The sequence below is a fragment of the Xiphophorus couchianus genome, chromosome 8, assembly GCF_001444195.1.
Source record: "Xiphophorus couchianus chromosome 8, X_couchianus-1.0, whole genome shotgun sequence".
NCBI classification, from domain to species: domain Eukaryota; kingdom Metazoa; phylum Chordata; class Actinopteri; order Cyprinodontiformes; family Poeciliidae; genus Xiphophorus; species Xiphophorus couchianus.
The window spans coordinates 11,146,366-11,173,874 of NC_040235.1; the positions used below are offsets into that span (position 1 = coordinate 11,146,366).

General features: G+C 36.7%; 1 protein-coding gene across 1 annotated transcript in view; it reads right to left on the bottom strand.

The window, feature by feature from the left end:
- Positions 1–272: 272 nt before the first annotated feature.
- The window catches only part of LOC114150064 (matrix metalloproteinase-17-like), an 80,522-nt gene continuing 53,285 nt past the window's right edge, over positions 273–27,509 (bottom strand). The window contains exons 5-10 of the mRNA XM_028026258.1: positions 15,862–16,038; positions 13,350–13,452; positions 11,493–11,575; positions 10,083–10,235; positions 8,947–9,204; positions 273–2,622 (exon numbers count right to left, since the gene is read on the bottom strand). Of these exons, the coding sequence (XP_027882059.1) occupies positions 2,297–2,622; positions 8,947–9,204; positions 10,083–10,235; positions 11,493–11,575; positions 13,350–13,452; positions 15,862–16,038 (1,100 nt within the window). The 3' untranslated portion in view covers positions 273–2,296. The remainder of the gene's footprint in view (positions 2,623–8,946; positions 9,205–10,082; positions 10,236–11,492; positions 11,576–13,349; positions 13,453–15,861; positions 16,039–27,509) is intronic.

The window sequence follows — 27,509 nt, forward strand, 5'->3', positions numbered from 1 at the left end:
TGTACAGGATCAAATACAGCAACTTCTAAGTGTTAAACTGTAAGATTTCGGAGATGTATAAAGAGCCTAAAATAACATTTGACATGCAAAAAGCACACTGTTGAGACACGAGTTGCTTGAGTCTACAATGAAACTTCAAAGGTTTATATGGGCATCGTTAGTGTATGTAGAGGTTGGGTTGTGTCTACCCAATAACAATAGCTGACACAGCCAGAGGAGTGTGTGTGTGTGGGCAAATGACTTTAAATGATGAATAAGAATTCACAAATGTGAGTCGTTTATATTATTTTATTATTTTTCTACAAAAATATTATACATTAAAAACACAGCTTAAAATATACACAGTCCACTTGGTGATGCAATAGCTGCAAAAAACATCTCCAGTCATATATGTCAGTTTATAGGTAAATATATCTTTACAGCAAGAATAAATCCAGCACCCACAATGATGCAGCTGCAGGCAATAAAATAAGCAGGAAGATGGGACCTTCAGTTGACAGCAGGGAAGTTGTGAGAAATGCTTGGAGCTTGGAGATGAACAGGAGGTCCTCATTTTGAAGTGGCGTCAACAGATTATGGTGAGAGAAAACTGGTCCACCAGGAGGAGCAGCTTTCAAACATTCACCCTCCTAAGAAGCAGTTAGGAACTCGTTGGTTTATATATGAATTAATTAATTGTACATTTACTCAAATGTCCACTTTGAAAGTTTTTTTTTTAGTGAGTTAAATATCTTTAAAAATTTTCATGTTTGTGCAAATAAAATATCTTTATGTTCCTTTGTAATTAGATGTCATTAACTCTGTCATTAATGTGTTGGGCCTGGAGTACTTTGCAAGACAAGAATCTGAATTTACAGTTTTGGGAAAATGTATTTGTTTACAGATTTCTTCTGTTTTCGTTTTATTTTTGTCACACGTCAATGTTTCTGGTCACAGTTGTTGGTTCAGTTTGACAAGGCCCTGTCTGGCAACATGAAGTAGGCAAAAAAAAAAAATCTTGTAAAGCAACACATTATGCTCTTATCTAATGAATGTTGAGAACAGATGATTAACAAGGTCATTGAAATATATCAGTCTGGGGCAGGTTATAAATCATTTTTGAGGTTTTGGGAAACAGTGTGAGCCATTGTCCACAAACAGGGGAAAAACATGGAACAGTTTGCTCCTTGTTGAATCAACAATTCAACCAGGAAATCACAAAAGGACCCAGAATAACATGTAACACAATGCAGGACTCATTTGCCTTTCAACAATCAAAAAGGAATGGTCAAAAATGGCATCCAATGGGATAAATTTATAAACCACTACTGACCAACAAGAACACAAAGGCTCATCTCAGTTTTCTTCATGATCCCCCAAAAGATTTTGGGAAGAACACAAGATGTATAATACTTTTGGAAGGTATATTTCATTTAGAAAATGGAATAGAACTAATAGCATTTTCAGAAAAGAACATCATACTGTGACTACTTCACTGCTTTGGGGACTGGATGTTTTTTCAATTGATGGAGCCATGGATTCTGCTCATGCTCAGGAAACCTCTAATGTGGCTGAGTTAAAGTAATGCTTAAAGAAGAGTAGGGAAAAATCCCTCCACACTGAAAGACAGATTGCCAAATATGCCAAATGCTTAATGGAAGTTGTAGCTGCCTGAAGGTGGAACAACTAAAGGATATTAAACTGTAAGAATGTGGTTTATCAAAGTTAATTCATAATGTAAGAAAATGAAATCATCTTTTGATAACTGCAATTTGTAGATACTTTGGTTATTTATTCCTGGTGTTCATATTTGATTGACCAGAACCAGTGATGTGTGACAGATAATCAAACAGAGGAAAAATATGTAAGGGGAAATACTTAATACTGTATAATGTTTAGGTGTTTTAGATTTTTCTAATTCCTTCCACCTATTAAATTTATTTTCTACCCCATATATTGAAATGTGGCTCACTTTTGCACCTATGAATGCTTTGAATGAATAAACTCTTAATTCTGTGGGAGTTCACTGAGGTAAACCAGGTGCACATGGAAGCAAAACAAATCTGGAAAATGCTTGTTTTGCAAAACCTTTCTAGCTGAGATGTTGTCGTTGATCATTCCATTAAAAATGCCAAAGCATTAAAAGTCAAATGGTACCTGTGCCTTTGCTGACAGCAAACCCCCACCCCTCCACCTTGGACAAAAAGGTATACTGAATAAATAGCTGCAAAATAAGAGCAAAATGCTACAAAAAGGGTCATGTCAACATTAATTATTGGTCAGTCCGCTTGAAAGAACTTCGTCCCGTGCTTCAGCATCATAGCAGTTCAGAGCAGAAGCTTAGTAAAAGCGTCCACAGAAGCGGCAGTAGCCATAGTGATGACAGGGTGGGCCGGACGCCCAAAGGCGAGGCGGTGTCAGAGGTGCAGGAGCACACCTCGTATCCATTCTCTGCATGGTCTGGGTGCCTGTGCACGTTGACCCTCGTCTCCGTGCTTTTGGCTTCTGTGTCCGGAGAGTCCGACTGCATCTCGGTGCAGAGCAACCAGTCCTTCGCAATGAGGCGGGGGTATCCTGCCTCCACCTCCATGTCGCTGCCAGGCACTCGCCAGTACTCCTTTCCCTTGAAGAAGTACGTTGAGCCTTAAGGGAGCAAAGATAGAGGGTAAGAATTACTCTGAAATTATTTAATGTTTTAATTCGTTAAAAATGCCGTCTCTCTTACATATGCATACATATTTGTGAAAGTGTGATGTCACATCACAGCAAACTTGATTTAAACATGTAAATTTGCAGAATTCTCATCTTTAGGCACATCAAAAATAATTTCTGGAAAGGTGATTTTATTAAAATGTTTTTAGTTTTTTTTTGTGAACGGAATGATTTTTAAACATGCAAATTCAATCTTATTTATTTATTTTTTTTAAATTACAATTAGGTGTACAAGTTCTAATTCATTATGGATGTTCTCCAGTCCACAAGGGGTCAAAATAGCACATACAAACTTAAATATATATATAAATTGCACCTCCAATTCTTTCCATATGAACCAAGTTAGCATTACTGAGCCACTGATTACATTTGTCTGCAATGAAATTGCGAAAAGAATCCACTAAATTGTGAAAGTGATTTGCTGACATGGGCGGTGCAAAACCCAAATTCAAGTACAACCTTTATTCAGCTGATATACTGTACAACAAATAGCCACACCAGACAGAATAGTGTTACACATAATGTATTATCACAAGCTTGTATTTTGCATGTCATTATTAAATGTACTACAGCACAGCTGTCATCCAACTGGAACAAACAATCAATACCAAATGCCTGAATAAAAGCATGTACAAACAATCCTAGTTAAGGCAATGCCACTATCACAAATACAGTAAGACAAGTAGAGACACAATATATAGGTATGTTTGCCTTTGTGGAATTTTATCTATGTTCCTCTTATCTGAAGACTAGCATTGCAGCTTTGCTTGGGTAAAATAAATTTGGGTAATTTTCTTGGCCAGCTGACCAACAAAGCAAAACCTTATGGGCATTTTTCCCCTCATAACTGTAATGTTTCACCTGACTGTTACTGATATACTCAACACTCCGCCTGTTCTTTCACTATGGGGTACTGAAGTTAATTGGAGTTGCCAAAATACCAAATGTAGTCTGGCTCTGTCCACCGTGGATGAAAATGCCGCTTTGTTGTGTGCCAGTATGTGATGTGCTGATGTTGAATTTTAAGTCAATATTCCACAGTCAAAAATTGGTTCTGGACTGAACATAAAAGTCTACAGAATCCTTTTTTTGTAAGAATGTTTATCTGGAATTAGGTCCACAGCTCTCACACTGACCGATAAATTTAATGAACTCTGTTTTACCAGAGATATAATGCTTTCTGAACTCATCCATTATCCATAAGCCTGAGACAGAGTTTGTTGAGTGGAATGCAACTGCCTTGGCCAAGGCCAACTGAGTCACATACATTTTCTTCATTAACTTATTGACTAAGCCAAACAAGCAGAGCAGGAAGTAAACAGGTTATTATAGTATGCTTCATTAATAAGGGTGCACAAAATAAAGAACAGGAGCAAAATGAAAAATGTCCTCTCACCAGTAATAGCTCACATTGGAAGAAATCCAAGGTCTGTAACACTTTAGTACTTGAGTGAATAGTTTCTCAGCAAGGGAGATGAGTAAGGGCGGATGCCTTTGATTTATAACTCCACGCTTTTGCCTTGAAATTAAATGGCAAACACACGTCACACAGTGAAAGCAAATCACATAAAATTTTACACAATAGATTTGCTTTATGGGGTCTGTGACATTTGCATTGGGTAATAGAAACACTGAGAGTGCCCAAAAGTCAGCGTTTGGCCTATGGCCCCTACTAACCCATTGAATTAAGATATATTGAATTCAAGTTAATCACAAGCTGTCAAAACTGCCTTAGAGCTTAGCTATAGAATTTACTAGACCTCCATACATCCTGTGGAGTTCTACATTTTTGAGATGTACCAAGTCATCTGGTGACTGATACCAGCTGATATTCAGCTCAGTGGCCCTGACTAAGGACCTAAATATACCCTGTTTCCATTGGTGAACACACCAAACCCAAATGCTAACAGGTTGCACTAACAGCAAAGTTCCTTAGTATGGAAGCTGTTACTGAGGGTAGAGGATTCAGTTGGTATGTTCAGGATCATTGAGGTGTTTTAATCAGATATGTATGTATAACACTTGGTTAATCAGGTTGAGAGATTAAGATAATTTCAGCAGATAATATCAGAACGTACTAAATTGTACAAATTCATATACAAATAACTTTAATATTTGTTGAATAACAATTTCTCCCTAAATCCACATTTAATAGAATACAATATGTTTTAAAGATGACATAATACAGCTGTCCATTCACCAAGATTAGTACACAAGAACTTTAAATCAATAAATAGGTCCTTGTGTATTTTCTAATTTAAGTTGAGATCAAATTATTTCACTAATTTCCTGTAACTTTTGTCTATGGAGTGGCTTCACAATGATGTAGGCTAGCAAGGCAGTAACGTTATTATCAATCAGCTGCAACTAGACAAACAAAATGTGTGTTAGTTATTGTTGGGTCATCCTAGTGTGTGAGTAGCTTAATGTGTCTTACAACTTAACCAATGTTAAACAATCAGGCCCTATTATTTTACTAAATCTTTGCTTTGTTTTCAACACTTCTACCGTCTCCTCTCACTTACTCTTGACTGCTTTTAGAATATGAATGGAAATTACTGACCTCACATAAACCCTACTGTTTATATGCAATACTTTATGATGGATATGAGTCTTTTCATGTCTCAGAGGACCATCTGTGACATCCGTTTCTCTCTGCATTTTCCCTGGAAAGCAGCTTTCTCAGAAATGATGGCTAAATGTTATGCATTTCTTTCTAAATATTACTTTTCAAAGGTTTAGATAAAAAAAAATGAATTCAAACCCATGGAAGGTCACCCTCTTGAACTGTCATTCACCATCACTAAAGCCAAAATGCTTATAATTAAACACAATAATTTCTTCTTCAACTTTTCCTCTTTTATCTAAAAGAGCAAAGACCTAGAGCTGTCAGATGTTGCTGAATAAATTTCACTCACTACTGACTGTTAACTGGTACTTTCTTCAGAATAATCCATCATGCCCTCAATATAAGTTAGTATTGTTTCCTTAGAGTTTTATCTTTATTACTGCTTTCTTTACTGGCAGTATGCTTATTTAATTTTGCTTCATAAACTTCAACATCTGCCTGTTCAATGCAGTGAATTTCTGTGACATATTTACTAAGAAGCCTACAGTCACAAGTTTTGCCAGTGTTACATGTTTTTGGGCCTTTGCCTTTTTGGATTAAATTTATGTTCCAATACTCTACTGAAGAAGGATTAAAAGCATTTCATAAAATACAAATGCATTTTGATGTTAGATTTGCAGTGTTTACCCGATGTCTTTTAAAATTCTGCCATTCACTGTGACACACTGGAACTGACGCAATTCTGACTGACCGATGTTTTTTTTTTATTGAGGTGTTAAACTGATCACAAGCTGTTGGTTTTTGAGAACTGGCTCAAGTTAACAACTGGGTTAGAAGAGTCCTGGCTCCAGTTCCAAAAAAAGGCTTTGTTCTTGGTCAGAATTGAGAGTAAGTAAGCCCACAGTCTTAGACAAAAAACCCAAAACATTCTAGCAAAAGGCTTCACTGTTGGCAAGGCAGGGGTATTGCTAGCTCCCAGCTTTTCTCCTCTAAACAGCATTTTTCAAATGTTGCAAGCTATTGATAATTTATCTCACTTTGCATAAACCCATCTTTATACTTCCTGGAATTTCTTTCCCCCAGACAATAAATATTTCTTGCCACAAGGTTATTGTTTGAAAGATTTTCCCTCACTTTGAGTAAATAGGCCCATACTTCTACTTGCAGCCAGTGTTGCGTAAGCTCTGCAAAGGTGGCAAACCAATTCTATAGTTCACCCCTAATGAATACATCCAACATTGAATCTTGGATGTATTCTTGACTGTAACCAAACCTGTCTCTTTAAAGCGCTTGATGACCTGAGGGCGTTTTAGTTGTGATAATTTTATTGAGAAATCCATTTCGGTCACATCATGCCCCTCTTTTAGGATGTGTATCCAAGTTACATGTTATAGTTACAATGTGAAGCTAATAAAGCTCTTTTAATGATTCAATATGCATCTGATCATGCTGTAATAGTTTAATAATATCGTCAGTCAACATAAAAATCTAAACTAAAGATGACTGTATAGTCTGTGCTAATTTCTTCTCATCTTCAGAAGTCAATAGTAGCACTCTGTTTGCCTAAATTAACATAATTGCTAGTCCATATAATACTCTCGTATCCAACATATTGTCAGTTTCTCAGTATGATATCCTTTGGTAAAACCCAAACTCTATTTACCAGCAGCTCCTATCTTTATTATGATATAGTTAATAACATACTCCTTCCTCCTCCTTTTGATCCAACTCTTTCCCTTTATTGAGTTTTAACTCCCGGCTGTCTATAAAATATTGGATCTCAGGACATAATCCAAATCATCCCCTTCCCATAATATTTTTCCACACGTTAAGGTTAATTGTATCTATGTTTCATCATCCTCTTTATGAGGTCATAATTTTCCCACAAATGTTTTTATATGTTCTCACTCTTGCAAAATCAACTTCTGTATTTAATAAAATATTATAAATATTACATATTTTATTTAGTAGGGAACAGTAACTGCAAAAGTTAGAAAATTATTTAAATCAAAAAAGTCGTTCTAAACAACACCAATATTGTTCCCAATGGGGAGAAAAAAAATTCTACAGATCTTTAAAAGTTTTGTCACATTAGAAAGAGGCAAAGAAAGGGTAGTGAAATATATATATAACACATATAATATAAGTGAATGTTGTTTATTGGCTATAAAAAATATATTAATATTAAATGGCCTAGATTTTTTGAATTCCTATTTGTCACATTGACAAACAAATGAGAGGCCCCACCTAATGTCAATGCGAAGAGCCTGACTATGAATTCTCATTCATTTCAAACGTGCTTTTTTATCTATTATTAAATATATGAAGATTAAACTGTTCAGCTTTGCATACCAACATTCTGTTGTGTCACTGTCTCCTGTTTCTGCTGCGCTATCACTCTCTTTTCTCCTCTTGTGTCTGTCACTCGGTTTTCTCTCTTTTGCTCTCTGGCTGGTGAAACAAACTGAGAACAGGCTTTGATGTGGCTCCAGTTCCAAGGCTCCCTCTGATCTGTCCATGTGCATTTGTGCGTGCAGGTTTAACCTTCTGTGCTCTGTGGTGATGATGGCCGGAGGTGAAACTGAGTGAGAGCTGTGCAATTGACTGGACTCCACTCCCTCTCTTTTTTACTCACACACACTGTTACACCCCTACAAACCTGAGAGTCTACAAGCTCAGTCAACAGAACATAACCCACTAAACACCTGACAGGGAAAGGACTTCCTTCCATGCAGCTGCAGTTAAGACGGGTGGGGACATCCTGGCAGCACATGTGTGACCTGGGAACTGCAAAACCCATTGGCTGATTTTTGAGGGGAGGGTGTTTCAGATCACACCACATTATGAGCACAACTCCGATCCTAAAATACCAACCTATAAACCTAGAAACAGAATAAAACTGGTCCCGATTCTTGATCAAAACGTTCTGAACCATTTTACAGCTCTTGCTTTCATAGGGCTAGATAACTGTATGTATAATGCTCTGATGGAGGCCGTCATTGTGACCTTGGTATGGTGGAGCTGCACAGTGTGCAAACTGGGCGAGCTCCAAGGTTTGAAAATGTTTGACTCTGTGAATGTGAAGCCTGGGTGTTGGTGAAAATAAACAAAAAATGATGGAAAAATAAACTCTTTTGTCACACTTTACACAGCCTACTTTGCAGTCTGCATACTGTAGTTATTCCAAAGAATTATGTAAACTGAAATTAAAGTAAATAAACTGCATGAATGCTAAAACATATCATCACAAACTGCTTATTCTCATGAGATTTTTATTACTACAAAAGACATAAGTTCTTAAACACTATTAATTCTCTAGATTAGTATTTTTTTCAAGAAGATTTTTGAAGAACTGTTCAGAATCAAAGAATTAAAGTATTTAAACTTGCTACCGGTAGCCAATGTAATTCAGTAGAAACTAAAACATTTATGGCCTGGAACTCTCTGAAGACCTGCTGATGTGATGGATATGTGTGTTTGTGTGTTACTTTATTCTTTATTTACTTATACAAAATATGTATTAGACTATATTATATTATATATTATATCATAATATATTGATACATTTTATTTTCAGAATCTGTAAAGCATTCTGCAGTGCTCTGTTTTGATTGATTGATTAATTGGTTAATTGATTGATCGATTAACTGATGGAGTGATCTAAGATGACCTGCAGTGTTACTCACCATCAGACCACCTCATGACATCATCAAGTTGAGATGGCAACCCTTTCCAGAGGATGCTCTCTTTGGGATAGCCCAGGTCCATGCGCCTTAGGTGGTCGTCATAGCGCCAGTAGTATTTGTCCTTAAAGAAGTAGGTTTTGTCGTTGTGAAGCCAAACAAAAGCTGCATCCACACCCTCCATGGGCAGACCAAAGTCACTGATTGGACGTGGGTAACCCTCTTCAACGATATTGTCTTTGAACACCCAGTATTTTAGCCCTAGACAGTAAAAACAGGAAAATGTGTTTAAGAAATGCATTATTTATTCATAGTTCTCTCAACATGTGTTCACTACTAAAAATGTGTAAATGCATAAAAATAAAAGCATCTTTTATTGAAGTGCCACAATCTCCCAGTGAAAATTCAACATTTATCTAAAGTACATTTATGCAGTGGGAAAAATAAGTAACTATTTTTATAAACAACACCAGGACTCCTAATGAATTACTTAAAATAAATGTAACAATGGCATTTTTTAAATCCATCATTTTATTTCTTAAGTGTATCCAAGTGTCTAGAAAGTGTATTTTTATTTAACAATGTACGAGTTCCTGTTTCCCTGGTAAATAAAAATGAGACCAATTTTTCTTAGACACACTTCAAAGTGGGGGAAACATGAAAATATGTCACAGTCTGAGTTATTATTTATAATAATTAAATGATTCTAAACCACTGAAACTGTGACAAACAAAGCCGAAGGGGTTCCCAAGTTTCTTTTGCCGTGAGAGAAGAATATAAGGAAGAAAAGAAAAATATTCTTCAGCAAAGGGAGGAATCTTGGGTTCACCAATTAATTTTTTCAGGGCTTTCGGGGACACCTTTACCACAGGCAGTAATAATAACTGCTTTAAAATATGAATAGATGCTACTCATAATAAAAAAGAAAGAAACTTCTTACTGTTAGAGATCTAATGCAATGTCACTACTCCTAATGATCTAGAACACTGGCAATTACAGTGGTATTACTGCAAGTTACCAACAAATAATAATAATAAAAAACCCCATAAAAAATAAGGAGGGGGGGAAACAATTAAAATGCTCATAAATTTGCTACATAATTTGTTGTATTTACAAAATGCAGTCACTTGTAAATGTACCTTTAAAGAATACTATTTTGTGGTCCCCTGGCCTTTCGTATACAGCGTCCACGCTGTCCAGATTGTTTGGGAGGCCCCTCCAGAAACGATGGATCTGTGCAGGTCGTAGAGATACCAGGTGCTTCTCCCTCGTTAGTCGCCAGAAGTATTTTCCTGAAAAAGTGCAGAAAAACACTGTTCTGTTGATATATATGTCAGTCATAACTACGCATACTTAGTAATGTAGCGGCAGCTGTAAGTTTTTATTTATTTGCATAAATAAGCTTCCTACTTATGTAGGAAGCTTATTAATGTTCCACTGAAGGTGCAGCACTTTGCAAAATATCTCTTAACGTTTTTCATCTTATGTCATGTGACAACCACAAACTTATTTGCATATTCATTGCCTTATGAATACACCTAAAATGGATTGCATTATATCTAAGCATATTCATGGGTTAAAATGGTCCAGTCAAAGTCTACACATAAATCTGTTTGACAATTTGAGGCATGATTTGAAGCTGCTGTTCACAGTCACTTCCCATTAAATCAAGCATAGCTTGACATATTTTGCATAACAACATCAGCAAATTTCTTTCCCTACATGTAAAAAATCTGATGTAGACATAGCCCAAAATATTTGAAGTGGTGGTAATAAAAATATTGACTCTAATGTCTTGAAAATGTCTTCTATGTGTACTGTATACTTAAAACCAATCAAGAAAACATAAAATAGCAATACTTTTACGGAAAATAGCAATGAAGATATCAATTATGATTAGGACACATTTTTGAATGTCGTCTCTTTCTTCTTCTTTATTTCAATTTCTCAATCTCTTGTCACCCAGGCCAGTAAAGAGATCTTAAAACTGGTCATATTATTGGCATAGAAAGTGAAGTATGAAGTATGATATCCAATTAAATTGCAATTTTCCAAACATTGATATTGCTACAACTTTAGTCTGAACCAAAAATATAACTGGCATCTTCTTTTGTGACTTGTCAGTTGAAACCACATTTAACGGACAAAACAAAAGCAGCATTGATGCATAAAGTTTTAATTGTTCTGTCAGCCTTATTAAAATACAGGAGATTAAAACAGGTCTTTCAGCAGAGCTACACTTCAGCACGCTTCACTGACACTTGTGCTTTTGAAAGTTTAAGTCTATTGCTAGTTTCTATTGTCAGTGGGAAGCTTGGGGTCATCTCTCCAGAGAGGAGGCATGAAAGCCTGACGTAATTTTTGGATTGCAGTCTTTCAGCGGCTCACCAGTCTCAGTTGGGCATCTGCAGCTACCTCCCCTCCTTCTTATAGTCATTTTCATCCATTTATGCTCTCATTTATTTCTACTCCTTCTGTACTAATTTAGCTAAGCACTTTTTGTAATTCCCATACCGTTGTGGTGCTTTGCATCTTTTGTGCTGCTGTACCTTTGAAAAAGAAGGCCTCCCCCCGTATCTGGGCCACTGCATCAAAGTGAGTGGTGCATCTGTCTGGGGTGTCTCGTGCTAGCCTGGCAGACAGGGTAGAAAAGCAGAAATGAGAAATGTAGGAAGAGGAGAAACAGGAGTATTTTAGGAGAAATTATTAATATTTTCTTCTTTTACCAACTATTTGGGAAATCTTAGCACCACAATACATTCAAGATGTGCTGTTGTTGCATGAACCTTCCAGACCTCTCAGGTCTTCTGGTTCTGGTCTGCTCTGCATCCACAGAGCCAGAAATAAACACAGACAAGCAGCTTTCAGCATCTATGCACTACAAATCTGGAACAAGCTTCCAAAGAACTACAAAACAGCCGAAACATTGAGTTTCGTTAAATCTAGACTAAAATCTAGATTTTGTAGTGTTTGCTGTTAAAACATTATAAATGAGACATTGATCAACATTCTGCTGTGTAATGATGGCAATTAACAAAATGCAATGCTTCAGTTATTGACTATGGGGACTCTGTGTTTTTATTATGTAAAGAACTTCGAAATGCCTTGTTACTGAAATGTGCAATACAAATAAACTTGATTGATATTTTAGGGATGATTTTTAAAACGGGCCTCTGCAGAAGTTGGTGATACTGTACTAAAAAAAAAAAAGGAAAACCTATCAGTCAGACCCAGCAGAATCCCTAGGTGCCGTTTTCCCTGGAGTTTTTAAGTGATTTAAAGCGCCGACGTGGCCTGCCTGCCAATGATGAAGCTAATAGCACCACAGGGCCGGGAGTGGGAGCTGGCCAGGCCTTATATTACCAACAAGGGTCTCTATTCAGAGCTCTATTAAAACTACATCACTACCGAGTGGATGGATTGGTGCCCTTGTCAGGCCTTATTCAGCCGTCTCACTCATTGTGGTTTAATAAAATTAGAGAATATTTAATGATTAAAGTAAAGGTTTAAATTTGCAGGGATATGTGGAAACTTATTCCACCAACTACCTTTGAGTGACATGTACATGTATGTGTGAGGTGGCAACCAAAACATCAGATTTTCATATTAAGATCATTAATAAATATTTGTTGGAAATCTTTTAGGTGAGATTACAGTTGGAGCATAGTTTTACAGTGTTAGTGTGGTCACCTGGAAAGAAGATATAAATTAAACAAATAGTCAAAAGACACTTCAAACAAACAAGCCCATTTATATTAAAGCTGCCAGATCTTCTTTTGGTTGTTATTTTTTATATTAGTAGAGCAAATTTAGGTTTAGTTACAGCCTTTTAGGTGTGTAGAGGCCATTGTGAGCTGATACAAGAATAACCATTATAATATCTCAAAACAAAACAAACATATATATATATGTATATATGTTTGTATATGTTTATACACTAACAAGCTCACACCATTGAAGTGAAAGTGGATGTATTTTCATCTTATGAGGTCTATACCTGTATCAGGAACATGGATTAAACTAGAAACCCACCAAAGGTGCAGCTTAAAAGTAAGATATAACGAACATGGTAGAGATTTGTTTGGGTTTGAGTTTATTAACTTTTATCAGTTCCAAACACCAGAAGAGGAACCAATAAAACATGACTGAGCCAATATATGCTCCAAACTGGTATTGCATTTTGATGCTAAAATTTCACATAGTCAATTTACTTTTATTGACATTCCCGTCTGCTGCACTCCTCGGGGAGAGTGATGATGAATAACATTTACTGAGAGAATATTTGAAGGTTTAGAAATACTTACTCTGCTCCAAACAAGAATGATGATGCAAGAACAGGTCTCATGAATGTTGAAGATATATTTTTTGAGGCACATGAAAACTACAAAGTCTAACCTTTTACTTACATAACAGTGGATCTGTTTTCAGGAAGATCAAGCAGGACAGGAGGCTCAGGTGTAAGAGAGGGGTTTCCTGGTTGATTTGTGTGGGAAACTGAGTCTCTGACACCTACAAGATCGGATGAAAAAAAAAAAAATGTTAGAAAATGTTTTGATAATTCTCAGTAATATAAAATCCTTTCATTTCTCACTTCATGCATATATTACAACCCATTCCACTTTTGTCCAATTCAATTTCTTTCCTGCCACATTCCCTAACCCAGCAGTACACACTTTGCATGCAGATCATTTCCCTTTTTTTATTTCTCACATTGACACTTCCTGCATAAAGGCGAAGCATGATAAGGTCACATTCCATAACAGGGTCCAATTAACTTCTCCCGTGTTTTTTATTAAATCAATATCCACGCTCTATAAAACTCATCAAAGGCTGCTTCCTCCACAACGAGGCCTCTGCACCTTGAGTCTCCTGTGCTGTCCCCCATAAGCAGGTGTTCTTATCTGATAGACTACATAATGACAGCAGGGGCTTGTAAGTCAAGGCCAGTAAAGAAGGGGAGTGTGAAAGCACTTATGGGTTGGAGAACACATCATCTGGCCAGAAAGCATAATGTTAGAAGCACTGGAAAATATGACTAGCCATAAAAATGACACAGGCGTATTGAGGTAAAAAGAGGTGAAGTGGTGTAGGACTTTCATCCCATATTGTTAAGGTGTCCTCCACGGCTACAGAGCAGTGAAGAAGAATTTCCTCCTTTCCAGTTTCTTTTTAATTTGTTGCCAAAGCTGTGTTTTAGGTTTTTAGCTTATTATAATATCACACAGATTAAATATCATAACTGGGAATTAGTCTTTTGATTGTTGTGGAATAACTTTGACCTACTTTTATAGGCAAAATAGTTTTTTCATGCCACAGAATACCAATTGGATTTAACTGCAAGTTTTGACTCTCTGACTACAAAACCTTTATTTTATTTTCTTGTATTGCTAAAGAAGTTGTTTGTCTTGCATAACACAAACTGATGGCCAGATATTTTCCTTCAAATTTGTTTTTGGCAGAGAGCAAAATTCGTGGTTCTAACAATTACGGAAAGTTGTCCAGGTCCCGAAAAAGCAAAGCAGCCACAGATCCCCACACTATGACCACCGTGTTTGAAATGCTGTTCTAAATTTTCATCTGATATGATAAGAAATAACTTCTTGTCAGTCCAAAAAATATATTCTCAAAACGCTTGGGGATCATCAAAATATATTTTTGGTAAATGTGAAGCAGTCCTTTGTGTTGTTCGTCATGGTCAGCAGTTGTTCTCACATTACAACTCTCCAATGACGGCCATTCTCTCCCTGTCTGTTTCCTATTGATTGATCATGAACACTGACCTTAACTGAAGCAAGTCAGGCCTCCGTATTTGAGATGTTGTTCTGGGTTGTTTGCAGCCTGCTGGACAAATTGTCGATGCACTCATGAAGTAATTTTGGAACGGCGACCATTCTTGGTAGGGTTCATCACCGTTCGATGTTTTCTCCATTTGTGGATAATGACACTCACTGCGGTTTGCAGGAGTCACAAAGCCTTAGAAATTGCTCTGCATCTTTCTCCAGGCTGAGGGGTGAGAATGACTGTTTCTCATCTTCTTGAATTTCTTTACATCGAAATATAATGTGTTGTTTTTTTTAGGAGACTTTTATTCCTTACATGTTACCAGGCTGAAGTTAGAGTGATTTTTTTTAATTTTACAATTCTTGTTGTGTTCAAGTCTGGGCATGTTTAGATGAACAGAACCTAAAAATATAGTTAATTATAGTCAATATGATTTGGGAAGTTATGCAGATATTGTTCCCCTAAAAAAATGAAGTCCTCATTTGAGTACTGTCACAGTTGAAAGGTTTCTGTATCTTATGTTTTCGCCTACATATTATGTTGTTTTTAAGTTATTTAAGTGCCCAAAGATCTGTATTATCATCATTATTATTATAATAGTACATTTGAGTACTATTTTTCAAATTTAAATCAGGCTATACAAAATTTTGTAACCACTTCATGTGGTTATAAAATTTGTTTCTTAATCTGAAACATTTATTGTGACCATAAACAATCTACATCCCTACTTTATTTTTCACAAAAATATCTTAAAATATATTTAATATTTAAAATGACTTAAAATGATCAATTTCTCCTCTTAATAGGTATATGTTTTAGTAGAATGGACATTGTTCTTTTACTCTATGAACTACTGACAACTCAGCAAAAATTTAGTATTTATTTGCAGAAAATGAGAAATGGTCAAAATAACAAAAAAGATGTGGTGCTTTCAGACCTCAAATAATGCAAATAAAACAACTTCATATTCATTTAGAAATAACAATACTAATGTTTTAATACATGAAGAGTTCAGAAATCAATATTTGATGCAATGACCAGGCGGTTTTCAAAGGGGTTCAGTGCAGTGGACTTTTCATTTTTTTCCAGACCTGTATGTAACGCCACATGAACAGGAAAATTCCTCTTCCTTCATACCGTAGAGTTGCCACACTCGTACTTTGTCTTCATAGGGTAGATCATACTTCAGAGGGTCCCCTACAGGACCCTCGTAGTACGGTCTCATGATGGACTCCATGGCTGAGGTGTGAACAAGGCCGATGGCGTGACCAAACTCATGGACTGCCACAGCAAACAGGTCCATCCCGTGAGAGTCTGACAGACAAGAAAACAAAACATGACATAAAGGAGGAAAAAAGAAATCTAAAGTTGTTGCATATTGTATGATACTTGATCCTATGTGAATCTGTTACTTCGATCTCTCTGTGCTCTCTTGGAATAAAGTTCCAAATATATTTCTGTCAGCGGGCATTGAAATGCTAATTAAATCTGCTGGAGACAAACAGCGACTAATTCAATTTACTGGATCCACCGAAGAAAACCAGATATTTACAATCACCTAATAAAAAGTCACACATGCATTTTTTTCCTCACTACCTGAAGTTAAATCAGACCAAACTTCTCTTGTTTTAGGTCAATTATAATTATCAGATTTTTTTTGTTTCCTTCCACAAAACTTTGATAGGTTTAATGACACATTTGAGTTTATTGGAGGCCCACCTGTCGCACACCTGTGGAGAAGTTGTGGGTCATTCTGAAAAGGTGAGTGAGGTAAACTACAAACTCGACTGAGTTCTGCCAGTTCTGCCAGTACTCCACCAAAACAGAAAATATCAGCAGCAAAACTGTCTTTGTCAGAAAGTACTGTATGCAAACCACATAGTTTACTGTGAAGTACTGGATACATTGAATAACTCATCATAACTGCTTTTTCAGATAGATGTGCTACATTCATCTGTTCTCCCTGAACTATCTGGTAACAAACAATAACTGTAACTACCAAGTACTTTGAAATGACTAAAGACTGCTTTAAATTGTTTTGCCTCAAATTGAGAAGCACTTTAAAATTAGCAATGTCTCCCCATTCAATGCACAAAAGTCTTACACAGCTTTACAGTCAGATTGTCACAGTGTTGTGTTTAATGTGCTAAATAAGCCAACATGACATGCCCTCGAGAATAACTGAACTAATAGCTATCTAGAAAAGCATAAATGGTAAATTATCCTCAGCTGGTGATCATGACATTTCTGAAATGTTAACAGAATTGAAAAACTAATCTTTGTAAAAAACAAGAAAATAGATAATTGAAAGGTAGCTAAGAATCATAGTGTTGAATTTTTATCAGTGTGACTAAATATCAAAAGGGGAGGCAGAGGATTCACCATCCAAACGTTACGCTGGAGTTTAGACAGAAAATGTATTTATTCCTATTTCACAAAAAATAATATGCTTTATCCTGGTATTGAAATGATTTTGGTAATCCTAACTTAACTAAAAAAAGATTTAAAAAATATTGCATGATTTAATGCCAGGCAGTCAGGGAAAAAAGGTTGTGCATCTTTACCTAGTGTATGTAAATTTAACATGTACCTGCTTAATTAAGAAAATAAAATCTGTTAGCTGAATAAACAAACTATCTAAACAAAATCCCGAGAAGCTCCATCTTAACCCCCAAAACTGAGTGATTAATGAAAAAGAAAAAATCTGTAAAGTAAAAAGCTCCATAGTGACAGTGACCCATCTCCTCTGACTCAGTGCCCTAAATTGACCATTTTCAGTTACTTTCCATCAGCTTTTTCTAGAAATTAAGAGGTGTGACAGACAGCTGAAAAAAATTATAAGGGCATGGCATGGTGAGATAACCATGGTAATACTGCCTGAGTACTTGATCCGCCAATCAAAATCTGAGAGGGAAAAGGTGCCTTAAAAGGCTGCGGGCTTTTAAAGTGCATTTCCTTCATGTTAAGCCAAAGCATGAACAGAAGCCCCCAGAACTCCTTGTCTGAGTCTGTGAGGAAGCACAAAACCTTGAGCTTAGAGCTGTAGATTTGCAAACAAATGGTGAGAGAGCATGGCAGGCCAAGCTAGCTTAGAGATCCTCAGTGAGTTGGCTAAAGTCAGCATTTCCGTTAACCTAGCATTAGCTTCAGCTTGGGACAAGCAGTCATGCTTAGAGTATTCACCAGGGGCATCCGACAGACAAATGCCAACTCTAATCTACAGGAGCACATGGTGCAGGTGAACAAAGGAAGGATAAGAGAGAGAGAACAGAGGCTCAGAGCAGAGGATCTAGTGTGTCATCGTATTTATGGTCCATGAGAAACTGACAGCACAGATGTAGCGCCTGCTGGACAGAAGCATAGCAGGAAGTGTTGTGTGGATGAACCGGATTCCTTTTTCTGAGGCAAAGAACAGAGACAAAGTAGAGTTTTTTGGAGCTCCACTGACTGCTGAGGTCTCTGGGGCTCCAGCTTTGTTCTTCTACATCCACCAGTGACCCATTAAGTAGCTTTTTACCAAACCAAATGCGTTTATTGCACAGTGCTAAGCATAGATTAAGTGTCTTATTCACCAGATACCTCTAAACCTTCCATTCCCTAATTGTTATATTATTTAAGTCTTAAAAACGGCTTTGATCTTGGTTGGAAGGACATATGAAAGACTTGTCCACTAAGTAAATGAATGAGTAAGCACAATCATCAATAAAGCAATTAAACAAAAAGCCTTTTTAATGCTATAAATTCATATGAGGTCAGAAATATTTGGAATGCCTTCTAAACATGAGCTCTCAGTGCATCTAGAGTTTTACATGTAGACAAAAAAGTTCAGATTTGTCTCATCTGACCAGGGCAGCTTTGTGAATCTGAAAAGTGTGGTATTCATGTGGGTTTATATCCCTTTACTTTGAAACCCCTAAATAAAACTCAATGGAACTATTTTACTTCAACAGTCACCCAATTAGTAAATATAACAACATGAAATGTAACTTAATCTTAGATAATTAGGCTTGATAGGGAACATTTGTGAACAAACATAATAATGAAGACCAAGGAACAAGGCAGACATATTATGGGTAATATTGTGGTGACGAATAAAGTGATATCAAAAATCAATATACCAAACTTTGAACATCTCACCAACGTCTAGTCAATCTGTCATCTGAAAGTGGAAAGAGTGTGGGACAGCCACACACTTCTAAGAATTGACTGTCCTGCTAAGCTGTTGGGCAAGTAAGGAGAGCATTAATTAGAGCGGCAGCCAGAGGTAATTCTGGTGGAGCTGCAGTGATCCACAGCTCTGCTGACAGGACAGCTATTAGTCTTGCAATGTTGAGTGCGGGCAGAAGAAAGCCGACATTGAAAGGAGGCCATTAGAAGTCAATTTAAAGCCATGTGGGGGACACAGCGAATATTTCTAGAAGATGTTCCACTACATAAAGGATCTCCATAAAGCACTATGTGTGGGGAAAAAACTAAAACTGCTCAGAGGGGTTAGAAACCCAGACAAAGTCCAGACCTAAATAATACAAATAATATGGTGAGACTGGAAATTTGTTATCTTAGACAATATACCTATGTTGAAAACAATAATATGGAAAACTATTTGTCCATAATTAAATTATTCCAGGGGAGACTTTTCCAAAAATAACAAATCTAGAAAGGCTGAATACAGAAGGTGTGGTTCTGTAACATAAAATCCCCCAAAGATGTGATACGGTTTGTGGTTGTCGTGTGACAAAACGCGAGAACGTTTTAACGAAGCACTATACTATTGATGATTTTTTCTTTTAATATATTCCATATATGTACCAAAACTTACAAAGCTTTACAAAGGCAAAATGTTGTAGTGATAAAACCTTGTTTGATATATTCACTACAAAGCCCCAACAAAAACACATAAGAAAATTTTGTTTTTAGGGTTTCAAGCTTCCAATAATTATAGCAGCAATATTGCAGCTTTCCTGAACTCATAAAGTTGATGACAACATTATGAGTTGTCATAATAGAGACTAAAGTCTCTATTTGTTTCAACTTTAGTGCTTCGGGAGAAACGACTGACTTTTTTGACACTGTGATGTAACCGTTGTATCCTTCAGTACTTTCTCAAGCAAGTGGCCTAAGGTGTCTTTACATGAAAATGTGAATCCTTGTAGTGATGTTGTCAGCTGCTGCAACATTTTTGCCTGATTTTTCTAAGCAGTAAAATGTTCAGCAATATGTTCAGCAATGTTTTTGCAGGTTAGTTTTTTACTGCCGTGTATGATAGAGTCTCTATTTGAAATATGGCAAATGAATTAGAGGTTTACTTATGAAGAAAGAGTAATGTTTCTTATAAGGCGTATGCCCTTTGCTTTAGAGGAACAATAAAATAGATATAGTACATTCTGCAAATAAAGTTTACTGAAGCAGAACGTCTCTCTCCCCCCCTTGGTTTTTTGTATCTGCAATAACAATGTGGTTTGTTTTTATTGTCTATATGGATGCTGATCCTGCTTCTGTTTTCTAGCACTCAATTGTTCTGCAGAACTCTCTGCTTTCTTGTCTTAACTTGTTTGCGCTGTACTTGAGTTATTTCTTTTTGTTTACGTAAAATAATAAATTGAACATAGAGTGAAAACGAAGGCAAAAACATGACAATGATGAATATAAACTGCAAAACAAACTGCAAGTGGAGCATTGTTTTTTCAATGCACAACCTAAAATTTTGAAGTAAAAAAGGGTAAAACGCAGGCCCGCTGTTCTTGAGATACAATACACCCATCAGTAGCCCAGATGCTTTTATTTGTGAAAGTAAAACTTTCTCTTCTGTTCTCAACTAAATAGAAACAGAAAGGAATGGGGAAAACATAGCCCAAATAGTTTCTTAGACACATTTTATGCAACATTTCATGCAACTAAGCCTAACATAAACAACAGAAAGAAAAAAAAAATCACTGACAGTGTCTGTTGTATGCACTTAATTTGGCTTTATCACAACTCTACATTCTCTATGCTTAATGGCACATGTCAAAGTCAAGAAAAATAAATGCTGAAACTGAATCAAAAGGTGGATCAGCATTAGTTTAAGAGCATGCAAACCTAAGCCATCAAGTCATGGCAGCCTGTTTCAAAAATGAAACCCCCAAACCCATATGCTCTTCTGTTAATTTGTCCCGGGTTTTATGTGGGGCCTTACAGCTGAAAACATACTTTGAAATATTGAAATATAATCTAATGTAATTATGTCAGAATTAACAGGTGTTTTAACAGTGGTGTGTATGCTGGGAGTCACTGTAGATTTGTAGGAAATATGAGCAGCTGGGGCTGACATATTCCTCCTCCATGACCATCATCCTCACAGTTGTTTGGCAATTCAACGAGTGCAGCTTCTCTGGAGACATTTGCGGTAATCCTCTGAATAGTACGCACTAAGTTTCCTGCACTTCAGCATTCACTCTACACATTTCAATGCAGTGTGTAGAGTGAATGCTGATTTGGCTGAATACGGAATTAAATGAGTGTGTGGATATATTTTATCACTATTTTCTCCAGTGGAGTGAGTCATAAATGACTAACTTTCTCAATACTTGTTTTTATTGTTTTTAGAAAGAAAAAAAAGCACATTTGAAACAATGTGACCATTGCAAAAATTCTCCTTGAGATCTAGTTACAACTTACATTTTGAACTGGTGACAACACTAGGAACTCAATTTGGCAAGCTTTGAAAAACAGGACAACCCCGCCTAACCTGTGTAAATATCACACTAATGAGCTAAAACTTGTGATTAATGATGAACAATGGACGAATGAGCACTGAGAAAAATATATGGGAATGGAACATATAGGGGGAAAAAAACTTTTCAGGAACTGTGATGACTTTCTGACCTTTCAAGAACTTGATCTTTGTTGTAGAACAATTATTTTCCTTGATCTAGGTTGTTACCATGGATTTCTGTGTGTGTATAAACACGGATTAGATGCTTTGAAATTTAAAGTAAATACCGGCAAGGCTGCGCTCTAAACTCAACACACATGAACATATTTACAAAGGTAATGCACGCAGATGTGCTTTTTGTTGCAGCTAACGTTTTCAGCTCGTGTGCAAATGAAGCTTAGGTTTTGTAAACGATTCCTTAAAACTCATCTGCACATAAACAGCACAAACCTCGCATGTGTTCCTTCCCTGTCTACATAAGCACAGAAAAGCATGAACATGAAAAATCCACCTGCCTAATGATGCTTTTGTTTTACTTGGGTTAATTCTGCAGAGGCAGATTGTTGTCTGAGTGATAATTAATAAAAGCAATCTGCTTCCTGTCAAAGCACAACAACGCTCAGCCGAAACTATTTTTGATGTTGGTAAGACCCCACCCCCCACAACTTTTAATGGATATGGGAGCTATCAGTCTGCACAGCAGGGGTGAACTGTTCTCCTAAATGTGGTGCTTAATTTCCACAATTCAGCATCGTCGTGCGCATTAGGGAGACAGACTTAGCGGACCTGGATTTAGGCTCCCGCTGAGAACAATGCAGTAGGAAATGGGGGGAAGGGAATTAGCAAAGGCAATTATTCAGCTATGGATTTGTATGATAAGCTTCATTTTGTCCCCCTCAAGATTATTACACAGCTCCACAATTTGCTGAAGCACCAACTCTGACTTTTTACCTTCGGCATGACCTGACCAGGTTGCAACCTTTCAAGGGATTTTCAAACCTCTGAAAAAGTTGCACATGTCAACAGTATGGGTCTGTTCTGGCTGTGGTAATGCGCTTTTGTGTCATTTTATGAGAAGATGGATATGCAGAAGCAGGGATATTGCATCAACTGAGCAATGTCTCAGAGAGACACTGATGATGTTAAAGGAGGATGTGAGATAGCAGCGAGGTGAGACTGGCAGAGTATGACGTGAAGAAATTAGGGGCTGTTTAATTAACTTTTTCCCCTGAGGTTTAGAACATCAGGTTGGCAGCTTCACTGGTAGAGTACGAGAAATTCAACAGTTAAATAAAGTAGTAAAAGCTAAGATTCCCCAACTATAAATCTCAATGTATTATATGGGGCAAATTTGATAATGGAATTTGATTCTGATACTAGATAAACAGTTATCTCACTAGTTGTTTCAGTTAAGTTGATATTAACAGGTTATGGAGATAAATGAACAAGAACTGAAAGATGTCAAAACCTAAAAGATAGGACAAAATGTCGTCTGGCAATTAAGAACAAATCTTTTTACAGTGGATCTCAAAAGTGTACAATAACCTTAGCCAATTAACTTTTTCCACCTCAACCCTCTTTAGAGTTTCATCCCATTTGCCTTAAACCACCAGACATCCAAGTTTGTGTAACACTAATGCATATTTAGTACACTCCAAAGGCAATTTTGGGAGAACTTTGTTGCCATCTAATGGTTGAATTTGTAGCAGAAAGTAGCAGAAATGATCAGAAACAAACCAGTTGCATGTCTGGTCTACAAGAAGACTTTGCCTTAATACTTCAGTAAATCTTTTTATAAGTTGAAAGTCGTTTTCCTGTCTACTGAAAGTACTACTGTGTACTTTTTGTGTTTTTGATAGACACTAAAATAAAGATTCAATGCCTATGTAAGACTGTTCATGGTTCAGTCAGCTAGCTGGAGCGCACTTGAAGAGTAGGTTAGGCAACAAAGTGTTTTGTGTCTTGTAGCCATTTGTTTACTGTTTAATTTGTGTTTTTAATGTTGTAAAGTGTCCTTGGGTGTTTTGAAAGGTGTTGTCAAATAAAATGCATTATTAAAGACACAAGCTTGAGGTTTGAAGTTTTAAAAAGAGAAAGCTGCACTTCTGCTGCTTTTTTCATGCTGATATTTGCACCTTGTATCACAAGATGGATAAGTTATAAATACACCCAAATGTAAGGCAAGGCTGTGCTTTGTGACTATGTAATTATGCTGAACTGGCTAGCATTACTAGCAGCTAACATCCTCTTCCTCACTCATGCCGGTGAGGGAACAGGGAGTCTGCTCCATAACTGTATTGGTTGAATTAATCCTCAGCAACTAGCATTGCCCTCACATTTATTTCAGCACACTTCATTAAAGGGAGCCTGAGACAAAGTCACTTTATGGTAGGGGTGAGTGTTTTTGGGATCCCAGGTGAGGGGATTAAGTTTTCATACATTTTCAATTTCATCCAAACTTGTAAAATTTTTTAACTTTTGTTATTTTTGTATGGTAGTAAAAAGACAGAATTATGTGGGACTTTGCCTTGAAGACTAGATGTGAGTGGAACTTTTCTCCAAAACTACAGTGAGGTTTCTACAACTTATTGAAGGTGCAGACTATCAGTGAGTGTCCTTTATACAAGGTTGAAGGTTTCAAATATGATTCTTCTTGCTTTATTGGTGAAAAAGATTGTTGCAAATGAAAAATATTCTTATAAAGAGCTAAATCACAGTGAATGAGCAGAGTATCCTTGAACATTAAAGTCTAAAAAGGTTGCCGACAGTGCAAAGAATCCATCAGGTTTTGCACTTTTCCTCATGTTGAAGGCCAATTTGGTCCTGTGCAATCATCAGTCAGTCTGTCAATTTTTTGATTTAGGTCAAAATTAATATAATATTAAAATCTGTAGGTTTATAGCTAATGTTCTAACATTCATTACTGTGACTTAACTGAGTGTAAGATAACATTAAGAGGTCGTACAAACAAACTTATAAATTATTTTTTTCCTTTCTCACTCCTTTGTTCCCATGAATCAAACCTTCATCTGCACAGCTGTTGTTGGGCCCTGCCGTCACTTCAGACACACATCAAAGCCAGGCTACACTTCTGCATGGCCTCCTCGTAGTGCTGCTGGTGCTGCAGCCTGGTGGGAGGTCTGATTGGAGCAGATTGAACTGCTGTCCTGCAGCATATGGTTTACAGCCCCGACAGCTCAAAACAAAGAGGGGAGATCAGTGAAAGGGTGCTGGCCTCACCACAGACACCAGCTGGGTTAGAACGCATAAATACACTCTCCACTGCTCAGACTGGGGTTTAAATGCACAATGGGGCACTGAAGCTTTCCCTTATTATGGATAGCTGTGATTAGAATAGAATATGATTACCAGGCTCTGGATTTCTATTTGAAATTTGATGCATTCTATCAGCGCAAAACATCTTTTCTACAAACATTTATATAATCTTATGGGGAGATTTGATCAAATAAACAAACATATGTGGAAGCTGACACATACCTCAGAAGCTAGTCTTCCAAATAACTCTCACAAACATCCACATAAAATTATATGCTGATCCTTAAGCCCCCAGTCCATCTGTTTAGACAGCTGCTCAAATTGAAGGGTGGTTATGTTGGAGGTTAAAATGGATTGTTTCCTCTCCACTGTCACTCAATGCTTGCTCAGGATGAGGCTGTTGATGCAAAGTCAATAACAATGTGTTTAGTTGGGCTTCCTAAGGTGGATGCCTTTCTAACAATTGGCATTCATTTTCAATTGAATAGGGATGCGTGTAATAACATCTGAATATGAATTTTTGATTAGAGGGTATCAAAAAGAATCATACTGATTTGATTTCAGGTTGGACTGAACTGGATTCTATACAACTTGATACGGATCTAATAAAATTCCTTGAAAATAAATCCATTTAACCTGAAAATAAGTAGGGTAAATTGGGTTTACGGTATTGTCTCCATAAAAAAAAGTATTGACAGTTCTGTCCCCTCCTGAGATGGCATTTGATTCTAGATTTCTTTTATTGTCCAAGATCAAATACACATGCCATTAAGTCATCCATTAGTCAGGAAATGTTTGTGAAGGTTGAGGACTTAGAAACAATTACCCAGATGATGTGACCCTGTTCCATGTAAAAATAAATCTTAAATGTAGAGCAGTTCTGATCTTCTTTACTCATTAAAGTACCATTTTAATGAGTGGTGGTAAGGCAGAACTCTGAGAACAATTCCCCCTGTCTTACCCTGCTTGAATACAGACATCAATAGGAGGCGAAACTATTTCAGATTAAAGTTAACCAATCTGTCTTGTACAAATTTAATGAACTTAACCTGCAACATCACCCACTGACTTTCTTTTCCTTCTGGAAACCAAATCTGTTCTAGGCAGTCTTACAATGTTCGCTTTACTTGTTATTTCACGAGATGGGTAAGCTTCTTGGATCATTTATCAATGTCACAACTTATATCCAATTAAATTTGAGTACCTGCAGTCAAAAAAAGAACAAAAAAAGCAAAACAACTTAAATTTAACAAAGCATGGGTGTGTAAAATGAGGTTGGATTTTTGGATCTATATATCCCTTCTTATCTACACACACTATCCTCTATGACTGTGCACTTCTCAATCTTTATCATCATTGTATAACTCACACCAAACGTGGCTTCTGAATCTATCGTTGCATACAGGCAAATCTGAATGTGCTGCTAGCTTACTGCATGCAAAACCAGGCTGCCCTAAATTTGAAATATATAAAAATTTTAAAGAATTATTCCACACAGTTATCCAAACTAACTTGTTGGATATTTATATTTTTGTGATCACGTTTGGACAAATGCAATTGTTTGGTTGTTTAAACGTTATATATTTAAACGCATCAAGGAACATCGCAAAATGTTGAACACAGTATCTCTCCCCTTTGTTCTGATGCTTGGCTGTAAATCCCCCCCTCTTATAGAAGAGAAGACAAAAGGTACAAAGGACGGAAAAAACAGGGGTCAAAGTAAGTTCAGTGATCCAGAAGAAAGGAAGAAAAAAAAGCAAGAGAACTAATGATTAAGGCTGTTAATTGTGTGGATGTACAGAGACAGTCCCTTCCTGGTGATGCATTCAGTAGACTACATCACTCCACCCGGTTATTTACTTCAGATGAGTGGACTCATAATGTTGCCCCACCTTTTACCATTTCCCAGCCCCTCTCAGCTCAGGGAAAAAAAAGGTTAGGGGACACAAAATGAGGTTGATGCTTAGTGACAAGAAAATGGTCCCATTGTGCCATCAGCCCTCTTTTTTTGCAGCCGAGCACGCACAGACGATTCTTCAAGCTTAGCAGAAGTGCAAAAAAAGTGCAAACCAACCATGAAGTCCGTAGGATGGGATATATTTTGTATTGCATAGTTAATGAGTGAACAAATAAATAATAAATCAGTTGTTCTAAGTGGCTCAGAGACCACGGTTTGCTGTGTTTTCCAGAACTGTCTAAGAATGACGGATATCTTTAATATAGGCTCATCAATTTTTGATTGGCAGATCTGATTGAATTCTATTTTAGAGAAGCAGTCACTACGTCCTCATTTCAAACTCGCACATCTCTTATAGTGTGTAATAAACCTCTTTCCAAACAGTTTGATGAGACAAATTAGGCCAGATCATTCAGGAGGCCAAGGCAATTTATTAGCCAACACAGTACAAAGAAAAAACACTCAAAATGAACATGCATCATTGGCATTATCACAGGCTTTGTGTTTATGACAGCTTTACAAAACCTTTCCATAAAGAAAAATGCTTCTATTAAAATAAATTATAAATGAGTTAAGTCAGAAATGTTTTGAAATAGTGATTCTGGTTTTGATTAACAAAGCAGTGTCTGAAACTGGAACTGATAAAAACACTTTCAATCTGTAGTTGCAGAAGGAACAATATTACTGTCATTACAAGAAGAATGAATCATCATTCATTTTTTCTTGCCTGTTTCTCTCTCTGAACATCTCTCATAATATGAAGAATTGTAAAATTACAAATGTTTTTCCATAAATTGAATATTGAAACTATGACCTCACTGACAAACTGAAGAAAAAAACCTGCAAAATTAAACAGCT